The 19,249-nt window shown below is 38.2% G+C and overlaps 1 protein-coding gene across 1 annotated transcript in view; it reads left to right on the forward strand.

Annotated features, from left to right (window-relative positions):
- Window positions 1–19,249, forward strand: part of LOC139730116 (rabphilin-3A-like) — a 66,393-nt gene that overhangs the window by 27,051 nt on the left and 20,093 nt on the right. The window contains exon 3 of the mRNA XM_071641019.1: window positions 18,608–18,737. Coding sequence (XP_071497120.1) covers window positions 18,608–18,737 — 130 coding nt within the window. The remainder of the gene's footprint in view (window positions 1–18,607; window positions 18,738–19,249) is intronic.

Here is a 19,249-nt window from a genome sequence, read left to right on the forward strand (position 1 = left end):
AAACCCCAATCCACTCTTGATGTGAATGCTTTTACATGAGTGGCTCAGTTTGCAAGGTCAGACCATGGACCTACCATACATATGGACTAGAAACGAAGGTCTTTCTTTGATCCCATTATCACTGCCGCCATTCGATTATTTGCATCTAAATGACTACATTCAGGTGTTTGGATAATAACGATTGTGCAATCGTGCAAAGTCACTGACAAAAGAACCATTTCCCTCGTTGCGGTCTTATTTTGCTGAGGTGCCTTTTCAAACTCAACTGCCTTTGAATTAGCACTGATGAAAGGGAGCAACAAACCCGAAAACATGAAAGTTTTCCTGTCACAAAATTTAAAATTACTGAAGTGGACACTTGTGGACAAGCATGTAACAAGACTTAATGATGGGACATACATGTCATCTACGGTTATTGTCCATGTTTACTCTGGAACGATACGCGAAAAATGGAGAAAATTAGATTGCAAATCACAGCCAACCTGTCAAAATAATTGCTTTCTCTTGTAAAGTACGCGCATTTCGCAAATGAAATTATGCGAGCGATAATTTCCCAATGTACACTACAACTGCACATACATTTTTCTTGATTTAAGAGAATTACTATCTTCTGCGCATGTAGTTTTTAGATTTCTCAAAGCGTCGTTTTGTTTTTATCCAGGCTGGTTGTCGGCGGTGATGATAAGATCAAAGCAGGAAAGCACGCTTAAAATGCTTTTGTGACGCTTTTGACAGAAACAGGTGCATGAATTAATTAACGAGCGATATATGGCCATGTGTAGTAGGTCCATGGTCAGACATTGTATACAGTCAACATTGCTTAAGTCGACCTCGCATAAGTCAAATAATCACCTAAGTCAAAGGTCTTTTCAAGTCCTCTTCTCTTTGTATTCTATTGATTTTAATCCCTCATAAGTCAAATCTTCTCATAATGTTTGAGTTTATAATCACATTTAAGTAAGGTACAAGTGCATCTGGAAAGGCCATAAAAAGACAGAATCATTGATCATTCCTTTAAATGTCTTTCGAATGCTTTCATTACCTTCCAAAATCTGTGAGCTTGGGGAGTCTTAATGTTTTATGTAAATACCAATCTCTGACTGTGCATGTATAGTTAATGTGATGCGTTTACTTAATGTGTTATCAGTCATGCATGGCCACAGTAGATCTCCAGTCTCTCTTCAGACTCATACAAAGATTTTTTTTTTTTTTAATGAGATCTACTATTCAGTATCTTACAGTTACCTGATAGATTCTCTGGTAACACATAATATTCTGTTTGAATTAGTAAAGAAATCAAAAGCAGACTTAACAAATGTAAAATGCATCTCATGCACCTCTAAAGATCTAACTCTATAGGGTGATGGTTGTCTCTTCCAATGCAGTTGCCATAGAAACTCATACTCCTCTTGCTACATTCATCAAGGATGCAGACATGTGTAATTGCCTTTTGTGTTCTGGTACTCTTTTATCCTACAATGACTCAATCTATTGTGAGAGTCACAAAATGCACACCCAGCAACTTGTTCTGTCTGTATGTTTCAGGATATGGGTATAGCAAGTGTCAGTAAGAGTTTGTCTACTTATGTGTCTGCTATTCTTTCTTTTTCTGTGTCAGCAGTGTATCTTTGGCAGGGGCGGATCCAGGAATTCCATGGGGGGGGGGGGGGGGCTTTACAGAATTAAAGGGAGGTGCAGGTGCCCCCCATTTTTTTCTTTTTATTTCTTTTGTTTTAACAAAAAATAAGAGGGGCATGCACCCAGTGCACCCCTCCTGGATCGGCCACTGTTTGTGGTTGAATATCTAGTTGTATGTGTTTAGGGCATGTATATTAAAGGCCGTGTCACACCAGCCTTGCGTGCGACTTCCGAAGAACATTTTTGCTATCCGGAGGTCCCCGCAGATGACCCGCACATGACAGTACTTAGCATATATCTCAAAAGTAGTTACCCGGAGGTGCGCACACTGGCTCTATTTACCCGCTGCCAAAAAAGGCCCTGTCACACCAGCTAAGCGGGCTTATTGCGTATGGGGATTTTTCAGCACGCAGAATAATTTCTGCGGCCGGACAAGGTTTAGGGCGAGTTTGGCGTGGGTATTACATGATAAACGCGTGATACCTAAGTCCTTCTTGCGTGTATTCCGTTGAACTGCATGTTAGGCGCGTGGGTGTCACGTGATAGCTTCGTGATAGCTTCTTTTATGTCAGTTACGGACGACATGCGGGCTCTGCGAAGTACCTGCGCCACAACTGCGTGTTATCTGCGTACTAGTCGCCTGTGAGGTGAGTGCTAGTCTGAACAATAGGCTGGTTCGAGTGGATGGGGAAACAATCATTTGTCAACTAGCTTTCAAGAAGTGAAGATGGCCCCGTAGAAGGAAAGTGTACAAGGGCAGAGAACGTCCAGTGGATGGACAGCCACAAAGCCCGGAAGATTCACAGCAAATGCATCAAATTACTGCTGAAGTCCATTCGGCAGATGAAGTCCTGTCCGAAAGGGACCAGGTAGTCCTCGACGCCACAGAGGACAGAGGACAAAGAAGAGAATGAGCCCACAAATGGCACGCACTCCCTTCACATAGGCATAGATCAGCGGGCAACTTACCTACTTCATGTGGGTCAAATGCCTGTGAATTGCGGCGGCTACGGCCCTCCTACGGGTGTTCTGCGTGGAACTCTTCGGGCAATCCTCGTGACTCATCCGGAAATAGTTTTGGTCATGCTCAAAACTTTGCTGCGGGAAAATTGGACTAGTGTGCGCACCTTCGGGCAACTAAGGACGAGATAAGTGCTAGGTACTGTCAAGTTCGGGCCAACTGCGGAGAGCTCCGGGTAGCAAATTTGTTTCCCCGCAAGTAAAGCCGCAAAACTTCCCCAGATACGGTATGACAAGGCCTTGAGCATGCTCAAAACTTGTTCCGGAAGAGTCACGGGAGTTGCCCGTAGAGGTACGCGCAGAACACAAGTAGGAAACCCTTACCGGTAGCACCTCACAGGCAACTCCAAAGCAGGTACTTCGCAATCCCCGTAAGTCGCTCCTAACAGAAAATGGATCGGTTTCAAAGCTCTCACGCGAGTCACACGGAACGCACGCAAGTAGAAGCTAAGTAGCACGCGTCTAGTAAGTAAGAAACAAGTGCGAAAATTGCAAACATTCTTGTCCGCCCGCGGAAAATCTTCTACGTGCTTTAAACTACCTCCTCGCCACAAGCCCGCGTAGCTTGCCCGGACAGGTGTGACACCGCCTTAAGTATTTGTCATATGATTCATGTCTTTCTTTGTATTATGATGAGAAAATTATGTGTGTTTTGGTGTGAGTACTCTGTTTTGCTTTTGGCGAATGTGTGTTTTTGTAGGTTGTGACTGCACACACAACACACACACATATTTAAAAGGATTTGTAGTCGATTGGTCTAATATCAGTTAGTCTGATTCTTAGATTGTGTAACACCAATGCAGTTAAACATGTTTGATCTACACAGGGTTAGACTATTTTGAATGGGCCCAAACAGGCATAAAGACAAAGTGGGATCAAACCGTGTGGCCATTTACAATTGTACCTTTAGGAGAAGCTGTTGATGCTTTATAGCTCATCCATATGAATACCACAGTCCCCAAATTTTTAGGTCTCTGGCTTTACAGGCAGTGAGGATTATGCTTTATCCTCATTACCAAGTGCTTTGAATGGGATTTAATGAAAGCTGTCTCAGTCCAGTGGTGTCTTGCTTGTATAAGCAGTTAAGTACCTCCTTTAGTAGAGGCCATATTAGATCAATCAAAAGAAACCCACAAACAATGCAATACTTCACAGTTCATTCATGATGGTCATTCATTAGTGCACCTTACTTATCATCCACAGTCAGAGGATTCTTAAAGGAGACCTCTGGATGATTTTCAGATTTTTACATTTGAACAACTATAAATTAGTTATAATGAGGACAGAGTTTCAGAATTTGTGATAATTGGGATGAAGAATAAGAATTTTTCAAAATTTAGAAAAAATTGCAATGAACAAGAATGATGACATGGCAGAGTCACCATAAGAATGCATGAGTTGGGGCTCGTGGAAGCAGAACAAAAGAAGAAGGCATGCATAGATTATACACAGGTGAACTCGCAAGCAAGTGGTATTGTCAATGAAATTACACTGCTACATTTCTGTAATATGTGAACCTCCTATGTCATCATCCTTGTTCAGTATGATTTGTTTAAGGTTTTTCAAAGTATTGTTTCTCTGCTCAAGAATCACAATAAATTCCACAAATCTATACATGGAGTTGTCGATTTAAAGTGTATGTACTACATGATGTGAAATTATGAAAATCGTCTGGAATGTCCCTTTAACTTTTAATCTACTTTTCCTGGCTAGACCAGGCATTGATGGTGCAATCTGATTACCATTTCTAAGAAAAAAACAATTGTTTGGTGATAAGAATCTGGGGTGAGGGTTCACATGTCTTCAAGCAGTGGTAGGAGTTTTTGTAATGTCTTGATGAATTTCCATGTAACTTAAATTTGCTCACATCTTGCAACATGAGTAAACTTGTATTCAGTGCTATGCACAAGGATCAAGAAAACATGCATTGACATCATGGAGTGTATCAACATTCAAGTTGAATTCAATTGATTTGAAGCATTTACAGTGACCACTTTCAAAAAAAGTTTCACAACTAAGCAAATGGTGCATGTATTCTATTAAAGTCTTGCTTAAAATGCAAAGATAATTGTGTTTTAGTATTTTTCTAAATTTGTGAAATTTTATTGACAATAAGTTGGTAATCATGATGATCATAAAATTTGTGACATTTGTTTTTCTTATGTTTTATGCTGTGCTAGGATGAGTTGGGAATGTGCAAGATTTCAGTATCAATTAATAAAGCATCAGATATAACTGTAATTAGTCTGCATCAATTATTTTGAAATAGTAATCAATATGTTGATCTCACTACATAGTCATAAGTGTTTATCTCTCAATACTGAAGTTATGTTACTTTCTAATTTTGTCAATATGTGAAATAATTTATCTTACTAAAATGCTTGTGAAATGCTAGTAGAAGTTACATCTCAAAAATAAAGCCTGGAATAAAGCCAACACTATCTGTTGAATAAACACATTGTGGTCACCAGTCAGCAGAAATGAAAGTTTTTCCATTAGGATTAAGGTAATGTCGTGTGTGTCACTGATAGGGATACAAAAGAGGAAGGGAAGAACTTACTCATGGCAACATGTTGACTCATTCAATCATGATGTTGACACTGTTCTTTCATGCTCCCTAAAAGGCCTTTAATGGGCAAACACAGACAATGCTAATTGGGTCTGCATATGCTGGCTAAACACACTCACTCCTCTAGCTGTAAGGAACATTAGAGTTTTTAATTAGTAAATTCAGAGAACCGCCTTTTGTTTTTCTCTGCAGGTATAGGTATAGTTGGTTTGTTGTCAGCATTTTGTTTTATTTTATCATTGTTCGTTCATGTTGATAAAGGAAGGTACACAGTAGAGTGCATCTTACTATATTCAATTACCAAAAATATTGAAAAGAAAAGACTTCCCCCTTATTTTGTTAGCTGCTAAGAGAGGGTGCATGCAAGTTTGAAAGGCAGACAGTTGCAGGCAGTTGCAAAGTATTTCAAGTGAAGGTTATGCAACACTGAAGGTCATCTTATGCCCAGCACACATGGGCCAAGGCATATTTCATGATACATGGCATCTCCTTTCCACCTCCCTGGGCTTACAGTGAGCATTTCTATCAAGCACTGAGGGAAGAGATGCCCACAGTGTACCCAACACTATTGGTGCCTATTCTGAGATTCATCAACATTCTGAGGCATGTGCAGTTTGTCGAAAGAAAAAAAAAATAGAGTATTAAATTCAGTTGAGATGGTGATGGATAAAAACACAGAGAAATATGGAATTTAAACTAATGATATTTTTTCCTACTCATGTGCAATGCTCTACCTCCATCGCTGTTTTCAAAAAGAACTCGAGTCACTTATTTGAAGAACGATACCAATGATTAAATGTTTGTAGTTCATGGATATATGTACTCACAGTTGATTTGCATATTTGTTTCTTTTGTTAGTTGTTGATGTTCATTGGTGTTATCTTCTATAAAGTACTGACAAACTTTTTGACATGGATGCTATATAAATCCTTCATATTATTATTGCCATTATCGTTATATTATATCTCAGTCAAAGGTATCAACAGCTAATTAAAAGCCTGTTGGTATAGTATAAACATGAGCCGTCCTACTCCTTCATCAATGTCCATGTAACATACGACCAACTACTTTATTGGATGGGCTCTCCTGTCCATAAATCAAGGGTAATATAAAGTGAGATGCAATTATCTGGGAGAGGAATAACTTGGACGTTGACTCGAAAAAAAAGTACTGTCTGCCTCTCCAACCTCATGGCATTCTGATGTGTCGGGAGAAGACAAGCAAAGCATCCATCATGGGGTAGATGAACCTTCTTGCCGGCAAAACAAGCAATATCACTCAAGTCAGCTGAGTCTAGTACCAACATTTTGACAGAAATTGTTCTCCTTCTTCTTCCTCTTCTTCTCGATCTCTCTCTCTCATCATCACTCTCTTCTTCTTTTTCATTTGATCTGTATATGGTGTTGTTCCTGTTGTTGGAAAGAGAGAGATGAAGAATCAATATGCTAAGGTTTCCTCTGTTTGAAGAAAGCTTTACTGTAAAGCATGAAATGTTGGTAGCATGAATTTTTTTTTTTCAAATTGGAGCCAACAACCTTTTTCGCAGCATGAAATTTTCCTGAGGTGGAGTCGACGGCCTTTTTTGCGGCGTGAAATTTTCGCAAATTGCCACTGGCATTCAATGTCTATAGTGTAAACGCGAACTTTCGCATGCATTTTAATTTCGCAAACCTTGGCTCTCGTGAAATTTGTGAAAAAAATGCTAATAAACATTTCTGGTTTTTACAGAATTTGAATCCAAGGATTCTTTAAAGGGCTAATTCTCCAGCCTTACTTTCGCATAGTTCACAATATCAGACTATAAATACTGCAGAACTTGTCAGCAAATCTACAGTGAGAGGGACTGGCATATATTTGTGATTTCTTTGAAAATGATGCCCATTTTTTGTAAACTCGTCCTCGCTATGCACACACAAAATGTCCCAGTAAACAGCTACAATGTATCCGCTTTGATGTTTGCTGCACAAATTACAGACAGCAAAATAAAATAAAAAACAAAAAATGAGAAAAAAAAAACTGTGACAAGAAAGCACACCAAATTTTGAACCTAAAACTGAGTACAAAGGCTTCGCAAAGATTTTCTGAGCTGAATGATCATTAGTGTTGTCTTTATCATTAAGCCTCATACTTCTCCAACAAAGGCAAATATGATGTGGGTATCATCCCACACTAAAAGATTTCCTACCTTGTAACCTGATCTACATGTGTTCTCACATTTCTTTCAAAGCCAAATGCATAATGACTCTAAACCAGACTTGTCAAATCTTTGCTGGCCGATGGGTATCACATTTTCATTTCCACATATCACGCTTTACTATTGTCCTGTGGAGGCAGGATGCAATTTGACCTGTTCATGCTGGTAGCTAGATTGAAGTACAGTGAAATTTTGTTTGTTGTTGTTGTTGTTTTTTTTTTGTCGTTTTACTATCCCAGCAGCATTGACCAATGTGAGCAGACTCTTCTGGAGTGGTAAATGATTCTTACAGGAAATGAGGCATGGTTCTGATTGATGTTTCTTCATGTAAAGTGTAAATAAGAACATTTTGCAGCAGAATCTCGGTTTTGTGTCTTCCTCTTGCCTGTACACTGCAGTCTGTGTTTTGTTGGGTTTTTTTTTTTCCAAAGACTAGAGAAAGTAGGCTGGTCATGAATTACAATGTTCCTCATCTTCTTTGGACCACTGCTTAATCATACAATGAATGACTGAGGCAGTATGACTACCTCTGACGATGCTAATTTTCCAGTTAATTTCTTTTATTCTCATCAAGCTGACCCATACTTTTGTACATTATTGTGACTAAGAGCTCAAGTTTCAAATTTCAATTTATTTCATACTTCTCATGTATCAATTATATTACATCAAGAGTAATAGCACAAGTTATTGTACTTTGTCAATAATTCACAAACAAACAAAAAATATGCATACATAATGTACACAGTGATTTTAATGATAACTGGTCGAAATTGAGGTTGGGTTGTACAAGGAACAGTATGACAGGACCTACATGAATGCAAGCTCTTCTTTAACTGTCAGCCCCAAATAATCAGTGTCTGTGAAAGAGAAATGGAGAGCGGATAGAAGTTCAGACCAGGTGATATTCAGACTGCAAAATATTGAGATTGCAAATATGCTCATTATAGAATTCAGCAAAAATTAACCGAAAAAAAAATTTAAAAAGCACATTTACAAATAAGTTCTTTTCCAATCTCTAAGGGCTTGTTGTCTAGTATGATGATCAGTTAACTCTTCTATAATACATTATGATCATGAATTCCCAGCAGTTGACACAGTAGTAGTGTTGTTGTTGTTTTTCCCCTGTCTTGGATTTATGCTTTATTATTTGTCTTCAAAATGGCATTTATTTTCCTATTTTGTTGATTACTGTGTACATTGCCATGTATGCCTGTGTCATGATATTTCCATCTTTTATGCTGCAGAAAAAGTTATGGAAGATGTTAGTTGTTGCATGGGCAAGGACCCTCCGATAAATCTCAGCTCCATATCATGGCCCTGTTTTTACCTGTTTGCCAGCCAACCATCCGAGTTTCCCCCTCCTTCTCCCCTCCCACTTTAAAGGTTATTCCCTTCGTCTCTTCAGAACAATGTAACTTTGATATTTGGAGTGACATTTAAAGAAAGTGAACAGCCCCCCTTGTGCTGTCTTTCTATAGCGGGCTATTTAGATGCTAATGGACAGAATCAGGTTAGGTAAAGCTTAGTTTTGCCTACGTTAGGGAAAAACAAGTGGAACCGCATCTTTGTTAACGTGTTATCTGTTGTGATATCGATGTATGCGCTGGAGCAGAGCATTTGATTATGCAGTCATGGTAATACAGTCTTGTGGGACAGGATCATGGGACCTTCCTTTACTCACAGCCAAGAAAATCAGATCCTGAATGTGACAATGCGAGAAGCAAAGTGATACGGATTCCACAGACGTGCATGCCATAGCTTATCTTAGAATGCACCTCTGCATAACTGAGAAGAGTACGCTAGAGTGATGGCTTATGATAATAGAGTGCTTTTCATTATAAAACCATCATTACATTTTATCACCCACACAGCTCTTGAACTCAGTGTATTTCAACCCAGCCTTTTCCTTTGCTCCTGTCAGCCAGCACTGAGATGACAGGGTAATCTTTAAAGTGCTGCCAGGGAGATAAATGAAACATCATCTGAAAGCCCTTGTTTTCATCCTTTTCCTCCTCCTCCTCCTCCTCCTCCTCCTCCTCCTCCTCCTCCTTCTCTTCCTCCTCCTCTTCCTCCTTGCCCAGAAGATGCAATCTCATCCCTCACCTGCCCCCCTCCTCCCCTCCCCCTGAGGATGCAGAGAAAAAGATGTCATTCCTGGAGAGCATTTAGCTTAATGCTTCACTCTCTCCCTCCCCTCCTTTGCTGCTTGGAGGACTTAAGATGTCCTCCCTGGTGAGACATCTGAGGGCTTAATATACATACGAATATAATGATATGTTTGTGTATGATGTGTGTGTGTGTGTGTGTGTGTGTGTGTGTGTGTGTGTGGTGTGTGTGCACGTACACAGGGAACAGATTCACCAGCCCTCAGTATGGTCTGTCATAAATAAAACACACACACCCTAACAGACACACACACACACACACACACACACACACACATATATATATACATAAACAACAACAGCAACAACAACAACAAAAGCAACTCATCTGTCAGCCTAAGGAGCAGAATATTGCTTTTCATTTCAAGGCAATGCATAAACTTTTCTCATTTCCTTTCCATGGATGGGGGAAAAGTATTGCAAATCTGAAATACGTGTCATAGTAATTTCATGTATTTTTAAATAGAGGCTTCAAGCCACAATGGAAGCCTTGAGCATATCTTTTTTTTATGCCTCCGCCAACGAAGTGGCCGGAGGCATTACTAGTATGTTTTCGGGTCGTCCGTCCGTCTGTCCCTCCGTCCCGTTTTGTTTTTGTCGATATCTCAAGAACCGTGAGGTGGTTTTGCATCAAACTTGGTATGAGGGTATATCCTGGGGGGATAATACTTTGTTTGGATTTTAGGGTCACGGGGTCAAAGGTCAAAGGTCACAGGTTATTTTGTGAAAAAAGGTTGAAATTTCATGTTTTTCTCCATATCTCGCAAATGGTTCAAGGTATCTTCATGGAACTTAGTATATATGCGTGTACCGATGGGCAGTGATTATCTAGGGAAGTTGGGGGTCATGGGTGAAAGGTCAGGGGTCAAAGGTCAAGGTCAACTCCTCAAAATATCACTACTTTCCTTATATTTATGCAATGCCTGAAGGATTTTTTTGTTAAACTTGATGTATGCATGTATAACCCAATATATATTCTGTGGGAAGTTTTTTGCCAAAAGGTCAAAGGTCAAAAGGTCAAAGGTCAAGTGAAAGTGCTAAATTGCACTTCTTCCTCCATATCTCAAAAGTAACTCAAGGTATTATCATGAAACTGTTCTACCTAACAGTGATTCTCTTTGGAACTGTGAGGTCAAAAGTCAAAGGCCAGGTTTAGATAATACTACATGTATTTTACCATTTGATACTGAAATTATACTTTTTCTCAATACCTTGAAAATTACTCAATGCATAAACTTATAAAAGTGTCAAAAGTCAAGTAAAAATCATCAGTTCCCCCAAATACCTGCACTCTGACGTTTTAATCATTCATCCAATTGAACCTAGTTCTAGGAAAGTGAACATTCAGCACATTTGTGGCAAACCTGTCATTTTAATATTTTGCCAATTGTGTGAAACTGTCATCACACATTGTCAAGACATTGTACTATAGACCTATTAGGAGAACCATGCATTATGGCAGAGGCATACATCAGTCGCTGTAGCGACATTTCTAGTTTTCTTATGATACTGAATAAATTAAAAACAATACAGTATGCAAATATTTGTAATGAAGCTTTGAAGACAATAACAATGCACTTAGCCGAATCTGCTGGACGTCACTGGTACGGTAGATGAAAAGAATGACGTTGATTAAGTTTGATTGTTGCACTGGTCATATTTTCCTGCAGATGATGGCAAGTTTGCCAGGCCAGAACTGTGTCATAAATACAACATGTATGATTGTGATGATGATGATAATACTTGATGCTACTTCAATATTTCCTTGAGCTGGTGGATTGCCTATTCAGCTACGATTCATCCAGTTTCAAACTCCATTAATCATCTTAGGTAATCAAACAAGCAAACAACAATGGTAACATTACATTATTGTGGCACTCTTCCATGAAGTTGCATTTAATATGTTTTATTTCAGTTCCCTTGGCTTTTTATGAAATACGATGTTTTCAACTTTCTAGCCAAATGTGGAAGATATCAAGTTTCTTTTGACCTGACCTCACAAACCTTAGAACAGCCATTGGTTATGTGGCAATTAGTCAACACTTAACTGTACATTGGATGGTTATAATCTGTATCAAAAAAAGGGTGAGGAATTAGAGACATTTGAAGAAATCATCATCGCTTGGATCAACTTGCACGACATTGTGCACTTTGTCTTGGCAGTGTGTGGTCTATGAGCACTACACACTGTGAGCAGCCGATAGTGCATGTATTTTCGAGTATATTGCTCAAAGACACAGTCGTATTCTGCCTAGACAAAGTGCAAAATGTCTTGCAAGTTGATCCAAGCAATGTTCCCATCCAGGTTTTCATAGATCTATGTGATGAAGAAAGAGAGAGAGAGAACAAAAAATCAGGAATATTACCCAGGCACTCTGGGATTGATAGAGTGAAGGAAGAAATGGGTACAGCTGAACACATCTAGGACTCAAGACTTTGTGCACCATAGCATCCTTTGAATCCCTATCACATGAATTGATTAAATGTTTCTCCTCGGACCGAGACGCATTAAGGTGATTCCTGTATTATCTGGTTTCATTTGTGAGTGTCTGGGGCTCATCTGCTTTGTGGCTTTCAACTATAAAGGATACACTCTCTAACTCCCTCTCTCTATCATTCTCCTTCTTATCCTTACCCATCCATCCTTATTGTATCCTTCCTTCTTATATATTCCATCTGTCTTTTTCTGCTTTTGTTATCTTTTCTTCTCTCCTGACCATTTCTCAATTTCTTTCTCTGCATTATTCAAAATATCACGCTTCAAGCAATCTGTCTTTCTTTTTTCTCTCCCCCTTGACAATTCTCTCAAATTTCTCTCATGGTTTATACATGTATATATTTGTAAATACTGCTTTTATATTTCTTATCATCTTGATTCTTACAGACAATTCAAGTAGGGGTTTTCTCTACATATTTCTCCCTGCTCTCTTTCTTCCAATACACTGTCCTCTTTGAATCTTTGTGTCTTTGTTAGATTCACTCTTTTTCTCCTTTTGACATTTCCACTTTTTTTTTCTTGTGTGATTTTTCAATTTCTTGAACCTCCCAGCAACATCTATGTTTTCTTGTGTGATCTCTGTCCTCCTTGCTTCCTTCCCCTGTACTGCTTTAAAAGGATGGTATAGGCCCTATAGTTTCGGTTGAGATGGAGATTCAGAATCTAACTTTTTGAAACATGATTACAAACCAATTATGAAATATTATAGAGCATACACTGTCCATTCAATGGGTTCAAATTGTGGAGAGCCAAGTGCGCGGCAGGGCTCGACACTAACTTTTTTCTCTTGTTTAAATCTGTGAATTTGAAATTTTGGTCACCCGAAAAAAGGAACTCAAGGTTTATTTCATGAAAATTGCTTTTGAAATGGCCGAGATATCCAAAAACAGAGCATAAGAAAGTGGTCCAAATAAATGGACTTCTTTGCTTTTCGGATATCTCAGCCATTTCAAAACCAATTTTCGTAAAATGAATTTGAATTCCTCTTAGAATTGTATGCTCTTTCATATTGAGGTTTGTCATAATCTTGCAAAAAAGGTTGGAAGCCTGAAGTCCTGTCTCAACCAAAACTATATCATTCCTTTAAACATACTTGCTGGCAAGTGATAAAAAGAGGAGATGACTGAGTTTACATCTTCAGAAGATGTCACAGGTTATATCATTTTGTAACTCTCAAGAGTTAACTTTGGCAAATGTCCATACAGTGTTATAAATTGGTTTTAAATAGTTGCAACTTATTTTTTTATATCACTTTGTTATTGCAAAGCATTTCATTTGGAGTAAGTGGCTATATGGTGACTGAGTTCACACCTTCAAAAGATATCACAGGTTGTATCATTTCGTAACTCTCAGAGTTAAGTATGGCAAATGTCCTTACATGTTATAAATTGGTTCTAAATAATAACAATTTATTTTCAATATTCCTGTGTTACTGCAGAGTATTCAAGCTAGAGTAAATGACCATGTTCAAACTTTTTTGTGCTTTTTTCCATCTTTTGACCTCATTTTGTTCATAGTGTAGTAGATCTTGATCATTTCTTCGAATCCAATTTAAATCATTTTGATGTTGAATTGAGATCATTGTGTTTTTATGGCAGTCTGACTTTCAATAAGGATGATTGTGTCTTCATGGGAAACAGTTTTATTGCCCTAACTCTGTCTTCAGTCCTTCTCTGGATGTTGCAAAATTGTGCATTATTTTTTCATTCTTTTTCCACTATTTCTGTAATTGAAAATAATGGTGCCATCTTCACAGTATATTCTTGCTATGGCACAATCATATCTATGCCCTGAAAGGGGACACATAGACTTTATTGTTGTATATTGATATAACCCCAGTAAGCTTCCTATCACTCAATTGATGTGACCTTTTATTTTTAATAGCTTTTGTCTCTCTCATCATGCTTCACTTGGTCTTAATCCCACATGATTGGTTACCATGGCAACCCTCCAAGTCCATAATGTCATATCTTTGGGGAGGGGAGGAGGAGTGCTGTGGAGTGGGAGGTGTGGCCTGATGTGGTAGATTTGTCTGTGGAGTCACTCATGACAGCTCTGAAATTACAGGCAGCCTGGAGAAATAATCCTCATGATCAACCACATCACGTAGTCCTCTCCTCGCTTTCTTGGCCAACGTTGCAAAATATCGTACACTGTACAAGACTTTGAGATTGGCTGATGCTACAAAATCCAGACTCCAGACTTTATACAGCAGCCATGGTGGATGCAGTGCAGTACATGATACAAAGCTTGCTAACCATAATGCACAGTCTTTCCTTGAGCCATTTTGTCTGTAGTTTAAGTTTTGCTAACTTGCTGTGATTTTCCTTGTAATTTTATTCATTTTTATTTTCATCACATAAAAAAAAAAACAAATATCACAGTATGTATAGAATCAATGCAGAAACACATTGTGTGTTTAAGGGGCAGATTTGTTCTTGTTCCAGCTTACCATGTGATATGTTTTTAATGGACTTTTCACAGCTCCTCTTGAAATAAAAAGAAAGAAACCTACAGAATTAAAAGGGTAAAGGGGTGGGGTAACAGCCATTATTGTCAGGTTAAGATCTTGTGACATTTGAAGCTCTACTGTACTTATCCCTCTAACCTCCCTCCCAAAAGAAAAAACAAACAAACAAACAAACACAAGCATGTGCTTGCACACACACACACACACACATGTACATACTCCATAACATACACACCCTCACTCACACAACCAAATGTAAAAACAGATCATGTCAGAAAATTGACCAGTAGATGCTAATGTGCAGAAAAGTGTTCCATGGAATATGGATGTCATATTTCTTAGACCTGTTGAAGATATTACAAACACTTTGCACTCTCTTTCAAGATTGGACAAATGTTTTGTATTCCATGAAATTCACTTTCATCCATGACTGAAAGTGCTCCATGGAAGATGTGAATAGGTAAACATTTTCACTCCGTCAAAAACAGGATATAGCTGTTTGCACCTGTAGGCAATATTTACGCAAATCGCACGATGATATATATATATGCAAATTTGTAGCCAAACTCGGAAATTTTGAATTCATCCACGGATGCACTGACGTCAGTTTGATCCCAGAATTTTGAGGAGATGACATGCAACTCGTGGCCAAATTTGGAACAGATCTGTGTGGGTATCAAGTGACGTCAGTCTGATCCCAGAATATGAGGAGACGACCAGTTAAGTCTTCTTGCATGGCCAGACGTCAAACAAACTCTTTACTCTAGGCTGCACATCAAGAAGAGATGTTTTATCCACCCCTCGTGAACAAACATGTTTACTCTGTTGGCGTTCCACTTTTCTTTTTTGTCACATCTTTTTTCTTAAAGGTCCTGTTTACCTTTGGGAGCAGTGATTTGAAAAAATGTTCAAGATATCACTTTTGATGCATATAGTGTATGTCAGTTGTATCACAAATCATCCTACCATATGATTTTTTTGCAAAGACTGAAATATGAGGAGATATCACTATTTTTCTCATTAAACCGTAACTGTAGACAGTTTTGTCTGGGAATATGTTATTATAACTATTGATCACATTTTGTATATTTAACAATATTATAGTTACCAGCAATTTAACTGGTTCAAATTTTTACATTGGGTGTATCTATCCCAAGCTCACATTTTAGAACTATTTTGAAGCAGTAGTACTGGGTTTTTGTTTCATCTTCAAATGGTATGATATGCCTTTAAGGGCATGCTGTAAAGATGTTTGACATTTGATCGTTGAACGATTTGATTTCGCACCCTATTGGTGAATGAGCCTATATACTGAAGAGCTATGTGATTCTGGCGTTTCCTGTGAGCTTGACATGCACATGTTCTATCAACAACATGCACTGTGCTTTTTGGTTAATATGGTGATAATGCCGTGCTGACATGTGATATAGAATACTGTGTATGAAACACAAGAAAGATAAAACATTTGAATGTTAATGAGATATCTTTTTTTTTCTTTAGATGATAATGACTGCTGAGTGTTTTTCAGCAAATCATCTTTTAAATATGCAGTCAATAATATGCAAAAAATATTCTTGAGAGCAGTGAAAATTTTGCTCACTAGGCAACCTTCGACCAAAGGAAGGCCCACCAGTTCTAGATAAATACAGGGGCGGATCCAGGAATTCTGTAAAGGGGGGCGCAACTAATATTTCTAGTGCCACTTCCGGGTTTCATTTCATATTTTCTTTTTATTTCTTTTTTTGTTGTTGTTGTTGTAAAGGGGGCATGCGCCGTTTGCGCCCCCCCCCCCCCCCCCCCCCATTCGCCACTGATATAGATATTGTGGGATGGGTGACCTGATATGTTGGGTTGATTGTATTGGACTTAGTGGAAACTAATACAATGCTTGCATAAACCCTGTGTGCATTTTACAGCTGTCTGTTGTTACATTATAAGTGTGTCAGCCAATAAGGAGGGCAAGAGAGGCCCTTACACCCACTGACTCAGCCTCATTTCATCATCTAAGAGCTGCTCGAGAGTGTCTGTTGATTTCCCAATTCTATTTTTTAATTGAGTTTGCATGACTTAGTTTATATGTGTGTCACACAGCACCGTGAAAGTGTGCAGTCTAATTATCTTGGTCTTTAGTTTACCGGTAGTTGTGATCATTTGATATACTTCTTTTCTCTCTTTCTTTTTGTTAAAAAGGCATTGACTTGTTACTGAACTGAAATGTCAGGGACATATATCTGCAATAATTGTAGGGAAGTGGGAGACGTTTTAATTAGCTTTTACTAGGTGGAGCAGAAAGAAGCAAAGATCTGGGTCTTCCATGGAGAGAATTCACGGGATAATAATGAAAAGGATTATAATGGTTATAACTATGATAATGATATTGATGATATCATGATAATGATGTTGGTGATGATGATGATGATGATGATATTGATGATGATGATGATGATGATGGTGATGGTGATGATGATGATGATGATGATATGTAGCAGTTTCTTGAGGTATACTTGTACTCTAGCTGGCTCTGAAATTATTTTCAACATTGAGAAAAATTACAGATATTTTCAAACAGAACTGTTGAATGAGTATGAATTTATAAATAAAACTCAAGCATGATTTGACTCTCAATGAATCAATCAAGCCATTTTTATTTTGTTTAATCTCATATGTTAACCTGTTATGTGATGGGGACAGGATATTTAGGACACTGGCAAGACAATTGATATGATTTGTGAGCAAAATGAGCAAAACAGAATGATAAATATTGAGTTATCTGTCGCTACATGCACACCCATATGTCTGCTATCCTGCTTTGTGTAATACAATTCTGTGTCTATAGAAGCATGTTTTAAAGGGTGCGTACAGTTCTGGTCGCGGTGAGGATTTAGCTTTTAACGTTTTGCGAGATATTCAGAAACCACTTTATGACATGTCAAAGAGCATGCAATTCTAAGGGGTATCAAAAGTTTATTTGATGAAAATCGGTTTTGAAATGGCTGAGATATCCAAAAACAAGGTGAAACAAAGAGATCCTAATAAAGTTGTGGCCTGTCGCCTTTTATTATTATCACTTTTTTGGATATCTCAGCCATTTGAAAACCAATTTTCATCAAATAAACGTTGAATCCTTCTTAAAATTACATGCTCTTTCATATTTCATAAGAGGTTTCTCATTATCTCACTTAAGAATGTTCAAAACATGAATCCCCACCTCAACCAGTACTGTACAGTCCCTCTAAGTTTGTCTGGGTGCCAAAATCAGACATGCTGGTGATTACATGCCAGATGATATTCATGCATCTGTTCCTTTCTTTCTTTTTACACAAATCGAAAAAAAAAATTCTCGCAAGGTGCTGTTTGCCCAATTAATTGGTAATTGAATGAAGCGTGAAGTGTCAGTGTGGTTGAGGCTGAAATCTCCCTCGAGGGTGATGTAGTCTCCCTGCAATGATAATTACGTTATGCACATCCAGCCCTAGGCCACTGTGATGAGCCCTGCACAGACCCATGAAAGCATCGATGTCCTTATTCGACAATTAGATTAACAGAATTGTGAATTATCGTTGTCGTTGTTCATCTGAGTATGACCGGTGCAACACCATGACAATGATGTTGGATATGATTTAATATTGTTAAACATGATTTTGATGCTAAGCTCCTTATACATTTACAGTATAATGACTCAGGGGCTACTAAAAAATTGATGTGGGACCACCAAATTTCCCAGAAGGCTATCTTTTAATGGCCTGATGGGGCACTTAAGATTCAATATGGATTGTTATATTTCCGTTTATTTCAGGCCACTACATTTTTTTTTTTTTTTTTTTGGGGGGGGGGGGGCACCAAAAGTTCAGATTTAAAGATTGTAATGGCCCAAACGGGCCACCACAGAAAAAAGTTAGTGTCAAGTGCCGATATATACTCTACATGTATGTGTATTGTATGATATGAATATGTAAAATATTTCTGATGTGAAGGCAACATTTCAAATTTCCTTTGATTTTGGAATGTGTCTTTTAGCAAATATTTCCTTTTTTCACCTCAATTCCTCTGACAGACGTCTGGTGGACAAGCTAGACAACATGAAGAAAAACTCCCTTGGAAACGGCACCACCCAGTGCATTCTTTGTGGTGACGAGTTTGGGTTGCTAGGGGCGTCGCCCATGACCTGTTATGACTGCTACAAGGTAAGATGCATATGTTTCCCCTGCCCTCATTAATGTGCAATGCATTTGATAAGGTACCTCAATTTTTTTTTTTTTTTTGGTCATGTGTTCTTTTTTCTTTATTATCTGTAGGATCCCTAATTCTCCCTTTTATAAATACAGGGCAGAAATGTAATGTAATGAAAATTGTGGTCAGAAAAATATCATATTTGTAAGTTTGTAATCCATTTTGAAAGAAAAAAAAATGATATGGTAGCAATGTGTATTTTACTGATCACTTGTAGTGGCAAAGCTCATTGAAGGATGTTAACTCTTCAGCAAAAGCAGAAGAGAAGAACAAGATATGGCTAATATCATTTGTAACATCCTTTTTTATCATTCGTAAGTTTGTAATCCGAGTTGAGATATATGATATGGTGATTAATGGTAAAGATTACAGAAGGAAATTTACACTTGAACAAAAGTAGGAGCAAATATCCTTCCTGCTTCATGAGCTCAAAAAATAGAGGGCCCAATAGATTTACATTTCTGTT

Source organism: Diadema antillarum, unplaced genomic scaffold (genome assembly GCF_040938485.1).
Source record: "Diadema antillarum isolate AM-2024a unplaced genomic scaffold, OU_Dant_1.0 seq00000292_RagTag, whole genome shotgun sequence".
In the NCBI taxonomy this organism is placed as follows: domain Eukaryota; kingdom Metazoa; phylum Echinodermata; class Echinoidea; order Diadematoida; family Diadematidae; genus Diadema; species Diadema antillarum.